This window comes from Colobus angolensis, unplaced genomic scaffold, assembly GCF_000951035.1.
Source record: "Colobus angolensis palliatus isolate OR3802 unplaced genomic scaffold, Cang.pa_1.0 Scaffold162, whole genome shotgun sequence".
In the NCBI taxonomy this organism is placed as follows: Eukaryota; Metazoa; Chordata; class Mammalia; order Primates; family Cercopithecidae; genus Colobus; species Colobus angolensis.
In genome coordinates this window covers 3,201,441-3,214,003 of record NW_012114733.1, presented here as the reverse complement: position 1 = coordinate 3,214,003, position 12,563 = coordinate 3,201,441, and the positions used below count along the sequence as shown (strand labels likewise).

General features: G+C 40.3%; 1 protein-coding gene across 3 annotated transcripts in view; it reads left to right on the top strand.

Moving 5' to 3' along the window:
* Positions 1-12,563, top strand: part of KDM4C (lysine (K)-specific demethylase 4C) — a 381,948-nt gene that overhangs the window by 302,469 nt on the left and 66,916 nt on the right. For all 3 annotated transcript variants that reach the window (XM_011937297.1, XM_011937295.1, XM_011937294.1), the window contains exon 17: positions 12,238-12,423. In XM_011937297.1, coding sequence (XP_011792687.1) covers positions 12,238-12,423 — 186 coding nt within the window. The remainder of the gene's footprint in view (positions 1-12,237; positions 12,424-12,563) is intronic.

Sequence of the window (12,563 nt, the reverse complement as noted above, 5' to 3'; positions counted from 1 at the left end):
GTATTATTACATTCGGCTGTTTCTTTTTTCTTCTTCTTCTTCATTTTTAAAAGAAAATAGTAGGAATGACTGTGTTTGTGATGTCTTTTTTTGTTTAGAGAGCACTTCTGTATCCATTATCCCATTGATGACCACAGTAATCCTCTGAAGTACAGCTGTGGAACCTGAGGCTCAGAGGGAAATGGTAACCGGCATCTTAGTGGGAGAGCTGGGACTCCTACGCACTCTCCTTTACTCTGCCAGGTGGGGGTGAGGGTATTGAGTTAGCCTGAAAATCTGCTTTGATGGCAGTGAGCGTTATCATGAACCCCAAGTGTTACCGTTATTACAAAAAACTAGAGGCCTTGAACTCTTCTTTCTCTGTCCTCATTTTGCATTAATCTGACCAGGGTTGTTTGGATGGGATTCCAGAGAAAGATGTTTCTCTTCATAATTTATCATTGAAAACTACCACTTTGGCCTCACAGTTGAAGCACTAAAATATATATGTACTTACACTTAGAAACACTTTGTCTTTCACTGCCGTGAAGCTTGCTGGGCATTTCTTCCATGGGCTTCCTATTGATCCATAGGCACCTGTAGAGAAACAGAGGTATAGGAATTCCAGGATGGACTGGGTAATCTTCGTCTTTCAAAAAAGTCCTGGAGATTATAGAAGACCACACTTTAGTTTTATGATTGCCAGTGAGCCAGAACATGAGCAGTACATGTCTTTTAGAGTATGAACGTGTTCTTGCACACAGCTGCTTGGGTAATTGATTGTTCTGTTTAAAGAGACCTCATAGAAATGGAATTTTTAAATATTGAGGAAATTCCGTTAAGAAATAGAGGGAGAATGGAAAGTGCATTATAAAAGTCATGCCAACAATAAGTAAAGTGTGGCCTAGCATCCACAAAATATTTACTTTTAATTGAAATGAACTTTTAAAAGTTAATGTTCTCACTCTTTGGCTAAAGAGTTAATTGCTGGGCTTGTCCAATATCTGTTTGGAGTCAGTCATCCAATTTTTCATGACAGAAAAAAACATTGTAGGTAATGTAGATGGAGTGGTGTTACTTCCATGAAGACAGTGTGCATGTTTGCATTTACCTTACTCCTCTGTTATGGCCACCCCTCTTTTGAGGATCTGTTAATGACTAACAAGAAACACAGGAAAATGAAGGGTAGAGCATTGTGTTGTTGATTCATTGTGAGTGAATCTGCCAGTTCTGAGTCTGAAACAATATGACAAATAAAATAGCTCTAAAGATAATCAGGGTTTATGCTCCATCTTTTTTCATTATTGTAGTAAAAATAGTAAAATAACAACACGAAAAAAGAGAAAAGAAAACTCAAGCTTCCCCTAATTACACCATGATGTTCTTCAGTTTTGCTTATTCATTTTATCTCTGCTCACATACGTACATGTTTATTGTTACTGTATTCATGTAACTTACAATCCACGCTTCTCATTTGGCGTTGGATGGTCAGCATGTTTGATTGTTCTTCATCTGGGTTTTTTTGTGTTTGTGTCTTGGACTCCTTTGGCAGTTTTTGGTAAAGCGTATGGACCTCTTCTCAGAAAAATACTTTTAAGTATTTAAAATACACAGGATTACAGTGGAAACAATTATATTGAAGTACGGTTATTAAAATATTATAAAAATTAATTTGTACTGCAGCAATCTATTAATGCATTAAGTAAGAAGATGTACTTAGTTGTATAATGTCTAAGTAATTATGAGCATAAATATTTTGAAACCATCTGTGGATCTGAAGGTAGAGGGGAGGGAAGTTGAGGAATTTCATGCCCCATGACTGGTATTATCTAGGTGAAGGAAGAGGCACGACTGTCTTTAGAATGTGAGGACTTTAGTTCTGATTGAAGAGAAGTAATGTTTTAAAACAGATTTATTGAAGGATAAGGGCAGCAGCATTATTTACCTTTTATTGTGTATCAGGTACTGTACTAAACCTCTTATGTATGCTGTTTTTTTAAGGGCAGCTTCATGAGGAATAGGTGCTGTTACCATCTTTACCTATCCAGTGAAGCAACTAAGCTTGGAGAAGTGACCCATTGTTCTAATCACAAATAGATCACTGCAAAAATATTGACCTTTTACTTGTCCTCAAAGGAAGTCGGCCTGGATAATCTAGAAGCAGTATCCTGATGAGTAATACAGTGCAAAGCCACATGGTGGCAGGGTTAGGATTCAGGCTTTAACAGAGCCTGTTTTACTACCTTTTGTCCATTCCTTAAGTTGGGAAAGGTAAAAGGAATTTCTAAGTGACCTTAAGGGCCACTTAAGATTGGAAACCCCGCATTTATCTCATCTAGAAGACAAATCCACAAACTCCTGCTGCGTGATTTTTCTCCTGTAGTAACCATCTCAGATCCTTAACGTAGAGGAAGGTGGTGGTTGGGGGCTACAGGAGAAGGGATGGGCTGTGGACTGGACAGCCTGTGTCCTTACAGAGGAACCATATACTGAGTTAACTCTTCTCACGGCCGCAGTTGTCTCCCCTGAAAAGGCGCTTCCTCTGAAAGGTCACCCGGGACATGTCTGCACTGCATTGACTTTATAGCTTTTCATCACTGCTTCCTCAGTTTTATTTGGAGACACAGTGTGTGGGTATTTCAACTCAATCATAAATTTCCTCAATGTGGGCTGCTGATAGCATAATTGAAAGACAAGAGGCAAAGAGGTTGTGGCAGGTCACAGACAGAACAATTCATGGGTGACAGTTTCTAATAAGGGTCAGATGCACTCAGGGGCCTTGGGATAGCTTCTAGTGTTCAGAAAAGGAAGAATACCCCAGCATGGCAGCTTGTGTAGTTATCAAAGAAAAATGATGAGATCTTTTTATTGTTCCTTTTCCCAACCACTGTAACCAAGGTAAGTATATACAGCAGGAATGTCTACAAAGGTTCATCTAAACTGTTAAAAAATGCCTAGGGGAAGTTGGACAGGATGGAGGTGCTTGAAACTCACTTGTGGGACACAATTTCTTTATTGCACATCCATGAATCAGAGATATCTTTACTGTTCCACCCCGGTCCTCATAAATGAATGTATTTCAACAAATATACATGAAACAGAGATTTAAGGAACTGTACACTCCTCTCTGAAAAAATGTCAGCAAACCACAACTGCAACCTTTCATGCTGTTGGATATTTGCACTGCCCAAGAACAAATATTGCTAAGGATAATTAGTTCTTATCTTTGATGTATCCTGTTGTTGTTGTTGTTGTTTTTTCTCAGATACCTTTAGGCCTTCAGGTCCAAGGCCAGAAATAAATAGAAAATGTGTACTAGTCTTTGCTTCCGTAATGCCAATAGCAAATCATACCTGATATTCATAATAAATACAGATTTTTTTTTTTTTTGCTTGTTCTTGGAGCAATAGAGAGCTTGTAAGCCAGCCTTCCTAAATTGTGCCATATGGGAAAATTGTGTGTCCTTTAATTTAACTAATGTGAATTCAATCATTAAAATATTATGGTTTCCAACATGAATTCAGAGAGATCTAAAACTAGGTAAGTTGAATAGAGTTAAGAAATTCTTCTAAGTAATAAGTAATTAAACCAATCTGGGTAGATTTTTATAGGGTAGAGAGCATATACCTCCGTGACTCTAGCAGGGTACAGTTGTATCAGAAAGGACAGAGTGACTTTTGTTAACCACATAATTCAGTAATTCTGGGTTGAACTAATAAATGCTTTATCCAATGAGAGTAAGGATTTCTGTAAACAGTAATTTCAAATAATGAAATTTCCTTTAGGAAATAGATGCTCTTTAATAGGAACATAAAAAGAAATGAAAACGCAAACACAGAAGTACTTAGAGAACACCTGTTCTGTGGTTTAGGCGGTTGCTTTCCCCACCCGTCAGCTGAAAGATGTTTAGTGGCACTTCATAAGGATTCAGAATAAAGCTCTCTATATGCTATCATTGTGTGCCCCTTTTGCCCTTTAAATTTGAAATAAAGGATAGAACCCAAACAGGCTATGAGAGAAGTAAAAATGGTAAGTGATCGATTTTTTTCAACATACATAACATTGCTTATTTTGTGATTCATCAGCAAATGCTGCTGTATGCTATCAGTGAAGTGCTTCTTTCAACTTGAGATTGTTTTATTGCCTTTAATATTTAATTTCTTTGTAAATGCTGCTTTTATGTGTGCGTTTTCTGCACAGCACAGGTAGTTAAGTGCAGAGGGGAAGCACTATTTTCTGCTAAGAGGGCTCTAGGGAAAGGGCCAGAGAAAAGCATCCAGGCCAGTCTCCGGATGCTTTTCCCTTGCTCTAGGGAAAGCATCCAGAGACTGGCCTCTTTCACCCACAACCTTCTCACCCATTCACTTCTGTCTGTTTGGGCCATGTTAATTTTGCAGTTTCGGTGACTTACCCTTATTCCTGTGCCAGGCTAGAGTTCCCAACCAGGTCTGTCTGAATTCACAGACAGACAACTAGGAAGTACTACATACTCCCTACTTGGAAGACTAGAGGAGTATGGCAATTGGTCGAGGTACTCCCCAGATACTTAGCTTGTATACTGTGACGGGTGCCTTTAATAAAAAGGCAGGTTAGAATTTGTCCCACTCTAAAGGAGCAAAAGATGGACAAAGAGACATGCCTGACCAACAGGCATTTCCAGCTAAAGATGATGCTGATTTTCTGGGTTGTCTGGTCTGTAGAATTGCTTGATTGCCTGAGGCTTAACCCAGAGCCACTCAGAGAATTGTAATAAAATGGTAGTCCTAATTTCCACCTAAAAATTAGCTGCTACTAATAAGCGATAGTGAGTCTTTCACCTGGGCAAGTGAAGCTTGTGCCAGAGTACAGTCCAAGGCCTTTCAGTATCCCACCTTTTCAGCCTGCCATCCCTTGGCTGTGCTCATACTTCCTGACTCCGTTTTGCTCATGTTTTTTTTTTTTTTTTTTTTCCTTCTGAGCTTTGTTACTTCCATCTAGAATGTTTTTCCTCCTTCTTCATCCCACTCCTACATGCAGTGGCTGAAGTCAGCTAGTCCTTCAGGGTAAGCTCACAGTCTACCTCTTCTTTATGGCTTTCATAGTCCTTTAAAATCCTGCTGGGTAGCTTCTGTGAGCCATGAGGCAGGCCCTGGGTCCCTGCGGCTGCAGACTCAGCCCGCGTGCAGCATGTCTGCCAGTAACCTTCCAGTGCAGCAGCTGACCTGGTGCCGATGCACTGCACACAGCATCTAAACTCCGAGAAATTAATTACAGAAAACTTTGAGAGAAACCCTGTTTTTGCTTTATTATGAGTTCTTGGGAGCCATCGGGAAGGAACTCATCCAGCTGTGTCTGGTCGCGGTGACTCTTGGCCTTCAGTTCAGAGTGGTACACAGGCGAGGTGCCTATACTCTCCTGCCACATCATGGGCTCCTCCATGACCTGAGTCATCAAAGTAGAATCATACCTGCTTCCTTGTCCTGTATTTAGTGCCCCTCAGGTAGCTGTCATGAAGTTCATCCTCTCCTGTCCCTCTTCTATATCTGCTCAGTAGAATGGTTTGAGGGCTGGGTGGGGGTAGGTAACCCAGTGAGGCTCACATGCTGCTTCGCCTTGCCCTGCCAGTCCAATCGTCTCTTAAATCTGTCAGTACTTTATCTTTCCTATTGTGATTATGGTTGTAAAACTTTTGTTATAGCTATTTTTTATACCAAATGAAGCTCCTTAAATACAAGGATTGTATATCTTTTTCATTTTTCTACCTTTGCACTTTGCAAAATGATCGTACATAGAAGATATTTAGTAAGTATTGAAATGGCTGAAAGAGTGAAATAATACATTATATGCATTAAGGGAGCAGTCATATAGTTAGTGGCTGTTTATGTGTACAGTCAGTGTTCTGCTACTTGGCTTAAAAGGTGCTTCCGAAAGGATTAATACTTGATCTTCCTTGTGATGTATCTGTTGATCCAAAATAAAACAAAATATGACTGTGCTGTTGGCGTAGTACTTTTCACAAGTCATTTGTTAATTTGTTGGTTTGTGTCTGAACTGCCTTGGCCTTTCAAGTTCTAGAATTCTTTTGTGATTTTTATTTAACATTTTCTCAGTGCCAACAGTGACTCATTAGCCTTATTGTGAATACATGTAACCTTATATCTGATCCCTGGCCAACTCTGTCCATTTTTTTAGCTCTGTCTCTTGGCCCAACTGAGCTCATCCTACTGGCCTTTCCCCGCTACTTGACTTTTCTTAGCTTTCTCACCTTTTGCAGGGTGAATTTTACCAAACAAAAAGCCTTGAGATAAATGGCTTCTTATACCTTATTTATGATAAGGATTTAATTCAACACTCTTGGCATTATGAGCCATTTATTTTAATGCTCTGAACTCGGAGTGCATAAGAAATAACTTTTTTTGGGAAGAGAGACAGAGGACTTATCATGTTATGACCAGTTGCCCAAGTAAACAGGATTTGTTTTATCGTATCATTCATATGTGGATGAGGCTGCATATTAATTGCTGCCTCTCACAAAGCAGCCCAAACCCTGTGGTGTCAGTGCACTGGGGACCTTGCTTTTCAATATCCTCCATTTCCTTCCTTCCCCAGCCACTCTTTAGCTGACTAGATAAATTGATTTCTCTTTATTAATCTACTCTCTCTTCTCCTTCTGAATCTCACTCTCAAATGGCAGTTGTTCCATTCTGCATTTTATTGTGGCTAGACTATCCTCCTTACTGTAGAACTCAGACTTCCCCCAGTGCTAGCCAGTATTGACACATGAGTGATTGACTTAATGAATACTAATGAGCAGAACATAAGTCTTACAGGTAGGGTTAAAAATCAAAGGATTCTATTACGAACCCTGTATTTAAGGACTTGGAGCAAACTGAAGGTTTTAGTCTCAATCCTTTGACTTGCCTGCAGCAATAGTGATGTCTGTTGAGCCAAACATTGTTGCCTGTTTGAGCTGGGAATGTTAACTTGCTGTGTGGTACTTAGAAAAAGTGTCTTTAGGGGGCAAAAGGCAAAAGAAATTAGCTAATGTATCATTATCATTAGCCTGTGACTTGATCACGAAACAACAATTAAAAAGCATTCACACCTGTTTTGGAATTACCTGCCTATTTGTGTAAGAAAAAAGAATCATAAAACTGGCAAAACAACAACAAAAATAATGTCAGAAATCATATCAGTAGGAAAAAGGGGAAGGAGATGTGCTTTGAACCTCCAGCTCCTTCACAGCTCATCATTTCTTGATGCCCTTTGCCAAGCTGGATGCTGAAGGAAATCTAATGATACACAAAGCCTCATTGCCAGATACTTCATTACTTCTGCAATCCATTAGTAGCCTTAATGGCCTATGCCACTGGAATAAGTATGGAAATCCAGTCCCCCAAGAAAGTACAGTGCTGTATAAATCACACTGGCCTGAGGATTCTCTCAGCCCTTGACACTGAAGAATAGGTGAAAAAAAATCATTGCACTTCCTTAACTCCCTTATACTAGAAGCTGTCAGCATGAGTGACACCTTTTCACTTTTTAACCCTGTAACCTCATGGTTCTCAAAGTGTAAGCTGTGGATCAGCAGCATCAGTATCACTGGAAACTTGTTAAAAATGCAAATTCAGTGGCCCCACCCAGATGTGCTAGAACCTTGGGGCAGAACAGAGCCAGTTCTCTTCTTGACATTAGCCTTGCCAGAACGGTCCTGTCAGGGATACCCACTAACAGCTTTTGGCTGGGCGAGCAGCTCCCTGGAATCCAGTGCTCTCTAACCTTCTTTCATTCCCCTCCCTACAGAACATACACTTTTCAATTTTATTTTTTAATTTTATTATTTTATTTTTCAATTTTTATTTTTAATATATATTTTTATACAGAAACTCCATTTATCTTGAGTTTGGGGTTGATTCAAGGTTTTTTTTCTACTTCCCTCTCTAGCCTTGACTCTCAGATGAGACAGGAGCTCTGCCCTGCCATATTATTTACTTTGGTTTTCTAGTAATTCTCATGGCTTTATTCTGAAGGCAAAATCAAGGCTGGGCGTGATGGCTCATGCCTATAATCCCAACACTTTGGAAGGCCAAAGCAGGCAAATTGTTTGAGCTCAAGATTTTGAAATCCAGCCTGGGCAGCATGGCAAAACCCTGTCTCTAATATAAAATTTACAAAGAATTGTCAGTTTCTCAGTAGGCTAGGGATAGAGAAAACGTTAACTAGCCCACCTATCCTACGGCAGTGTTTACCAAATCTTAGTATGCATAAAGACTTTTTTTTTCCTTTTCTTGAGACAGAGTCTCACTCTGTCACCCAGACTGGAGTGCAGTGCTGTGATCTCAGCTCACTGCAACCTCTGCCTCCTGGCTTCAAGTGATTCTCCTGCCTCAGCCACCTGAGTAGCTGGGATTACAGGTGCTCACCACAATGCCTGGCTAATTTTTGTATTTTTAGTAAAGACAGGGTTTTGCCATGTTGGCCAGGCTGATCTTGAACTCCTGACCTCAGGTGATCCACCTGCGTCAGCCTCCCAGAGTACTGGGATTATAGGCGATTATGAGCCACCACTCTCAGCCTAAAGATCTTTAGAAACATCATGTTAAAAACATTCTGGGCCGGGCGCGGTGGCTCAAGCCTGTAATCCCAGCACTTTGGGAGGCCGAGATGGGCAGATCACAAGGTCAGGAGATCGAGACCATCCTGGCTAACCTGGTGATACCCCGTCTCTACTAAAAAATACAAAAAACTAGCCGGACGAGGTGGCAGGCGCCTGTAGTCCCAGCTACTCGGGAGGCTGAGGCAGGAGAATGGCGTAAACCCGGGAGGCAGAGCTTGCAGTGAGCTGACATCTGGCCACTGCACTCCAGCCTGGGCGACAGAGCGAGACTCCTTCTCAAAAAAAATAAATAAACAAAAACATTCTGAGTGGCACTGTTTTTAAAATTTAAAAATTACCTCATGTTGACCCAGGGTTTCTGCTTCTTTTAATTATGGATTCTTCTCCCCCCCCCCCTTTTTTCTTGTTTTTCTTTTTGTATTATGGATACTTGGTTTGGGGTGGCTCTGAGGCTTTTGGGCTGAGAATTATTCTTACTCCTTTGGTATCCTTTGCCTGAAGGATATTCTTTGCCAAACGCTTATTTTGCATTAGTTCTTATCTTCTTTGGTTTCTCTGTTGGTTTAATTCCACCTGTTTCCCATGATCTAGAAATTCCATAAATTTTCTGGTCCTCTGATGGCACTGTCTCTCATTTGTCAGTGCTGTTTTGGCTTCATCCTTTTTCCTACATAGTTATGTAGGGGTTGGGCCTGGATAGATGGTAGCAGGGATTGAGTGTACCACCTTGATCCAGTTTGTCTTTGCTTTTCTTAAAGCTTTCTTCCCTCTGTTGTCCCCAGGCATGATTCATTCATTGTACCATGCCTGTTCATATTATTCTAGTGCCAGGCAGCAGTTTATTCACTTCTTTCATAGCACATATTTCCTTGTAACATTCTTAAGTGCACATAGATGTCTTAAACCTACTGTAGCCCAGGTATCTGTAGGCATCAAATTCCAGAGATTTTTCTGCCAGGGTGGGAGAAAAACCATTTTAGCAACAAGCAAATGAAAACGGGGGTCTGAAATACTATGGTAACTGTCTTACAGGAAGCATTCACAGCGGCTCCCCGCATAGGTTTTATGGGGTTCTCTGTCTCCGCAAGAACCTATGTGATGTTTAAGTCTTCTCAACTCTGAATAAACATCTTGCAAAGCATTGAGCTGTAATAGTTTACTGTTAGCTTGACTTTCTAAGGAAACTGTGGTTCTGTCCTTAGAAGTCACCACTTCTGGTCCTCCTGGAATAGGGCAAGTCCCTCCTTAGATTCCAAGGATTGAATCCTCTCTGGGCTTAAGTGTAATCTGTCTTGTTACTCCTTTGGTGAGGAAGTTAATGGTGATGGAGGTTGGGAGATACCAATGCTTTCATTAGCTAAGTCACAACACTCTGTCCTACTCTTAAAAGATCTTATTTAATTAGGAAAATAAGACATAATTTCACCTTTTATATACCTGTCAATATCTTAACTTATTCAAACACTAACCTCTATGTTGTATAATTAGACTCTTAAAAGATTGAAAACACCTAGGGCTCCTAATAGGAGTTTTTGCTTTTGTATCTGCCATCACATTTCAAGTAATTGGAACTGGCAAAAAGATACCAAAATACTAAAAATTACGAACAATGTAATGAAACTGATAGCATGGATTTCTAAGAGATACCATGATAGAATATTAAATCATGCTCTTAGGCAGATTATGATGTCTTTTTAGTTTTATGGTTCTCTCTGTCTATTTGTGTGTATATACATGTGTGTGATTTTTTATTTTTATTTTATTTATTTATTTATTTATTTATTTATTTATTTATTTATTTTATTTTCATTGAGATAGAGTCTTTCTCTGTCGCCCAGGCTGAGTGCAGTGGCACGATCTCCCCTCACGGCAAGCTCCGCCTCCCGGGTTCACGCCATTCTCCTGCCTCAGCGTCCCGAGTAGCTGGGACTACAGGCACCCGCCACCACGCCTGGCTAATTTCTTTTTTTTGTTTGTTTTGTATTTTTAGTAGAGATGGAGTTTCACTGTGTTAGCCAGGATGGTCTCGATCTCCCGACCTCATGATCTGCCTACCTTGGCCTCCCAAAGTGCTGGGATTACAAGCATGCGCCACCACGCCCAGCTGTGTGTGATTTTTCAATCAGCTAAGCTGTATCCTCAATCTCCACTTAAAAATGCTTGATTATACATCGAATCTCGATGTATAAGGAAATCACATAAGTACTTAACGTGTAGGGTCCTTACGGGTACTAGTGAGAAGTAACACTTAGACCATAAAGGGCCTTTTATAAGCTTTGCTCTTCCACCTAATGCTTTTCCTTTTTTTTTGGAATGACTTGGAGATAAAGAGAAACCTTTAATTATATGAAGGATATTAAGTGCGGTGGTGGTGACATGAGATTCACGTTGTAAAGAATCACTCTGGCAGCTTTGGGGAAGACAAATGGAGATAGAATGAAATAAAGGATGGAGATACACGTCGGGAATCCATTACGATGCTGGGCAAGACACCATGGACGGAGGCAGTGGCAGTTGGTATGGATGGTAGGGAGAGATCAGGGTAAGATTAAGAGACAGAATCTAAAAGATCAAGTCACTGATCAGATGTGAGGACATGAAGAGTTAGTAGTTAAATGCACATTGGTTCTTGCAAGTCTCTGATAAAATATTAGTTTTTAAAAGGGTTTGAGTTTAAGTACCTTTATTGTCCCAGGAAAGAAAATCTACCTATAAAAGAAGAGCACCAACATTTGATCAGATTTCAGACCTTTTTTACTCTTCGGAGTGAAAATTTGAGCTTTTGATCATTGTTTCTTCTGCTTTCCAGAGCTGGCCCTGTGTTTTTCTACAACCAGTTTTTCCTAACTCTCAAGTATTAGTTCACAACTTACATTTAGTGAAGCTGTTTTTCTCTCTCATAACAAATGTACTGATAATGTTTAGGGCTAATTGTGTGCAATTTACTTTTTGAATTGTGGTAATCATTATTACTGTTTTTATTTTCATCTTCTCTTCCGCAGGCATCATCAGCTATAGATATTCAACCAAATTATGCCCTTTGGGGTGATTTTCAGTTTTCTCACTTTGGGAGACATACTTTTTTTGTCAGTCATGAAGAGTTCAGATTTGGATTATTAAACACTAGTTTCCACATTGGACCATTTAACACTTTACATTTCCTTGTCTTTGGAAAACTTAACTTGCCCCTATGCTGTTTGGGTGTTTTTGAAGACCACATCTAATTTATGAAAGAATGACCTGTCCTCCAAACCCATAGTGTACTTCTTGTTGCACAGAAAGACCTGCAATACAGGAGGGTAAAACAGAAGTAGCTTCAGCATTCATGGATTATCTATAGCAGCACTTCTGGGGTCTTTTCCTGAGCTCTGTGCCTACGGGAGTATGAAGTAGGCAGAAGTGTTTGGCTTTCCTTGCTACAAGAAATAGTTAAACATATGTCTGGTAGTCTGTGACCATAGCAGTGTGCTTCTTTTAAAGTAAGTAGATTACATTGCCACAGATGCTCTCAACACTAGGGCCCCTGGAGTGTCAGGACTTCTTGATATAATCAGTTTTTTCTTTTTTTTTTTTCTTTTCTAGTAGCTATTGTTCTGTAAATTGTGGGAAATGACTGGGTTACAGAACATGAATTGATGTTCTTCTCTGTTTTAACCTTCCAGAAATGCATCTTCTGCAGACACCGGGTTAAGAGGGTCTCTGGAGCCTGCATCCAGTGTTCCTACGGTCGCTGCCCAGCCTCCTTCCATGTCACTTGTGCCCATGCTGCTGGGGTACTGATGGAGCCTGACGATTGGCCTTATGTGGTGAACATTACATGCTTTCGACATAAGGTCAACCCCAATGTGGTAAGACGTGCCCTCCCTTCCTCAGTGCTAGGACCGCGTCTGGATTTTCTCCTGTTTTAGACTACCTCCCAGACATAACGTGCTTTATTCTGTAATATTACTCATTGTTGACATGTCTAGACCGTGAGTTCCTCGAGGGC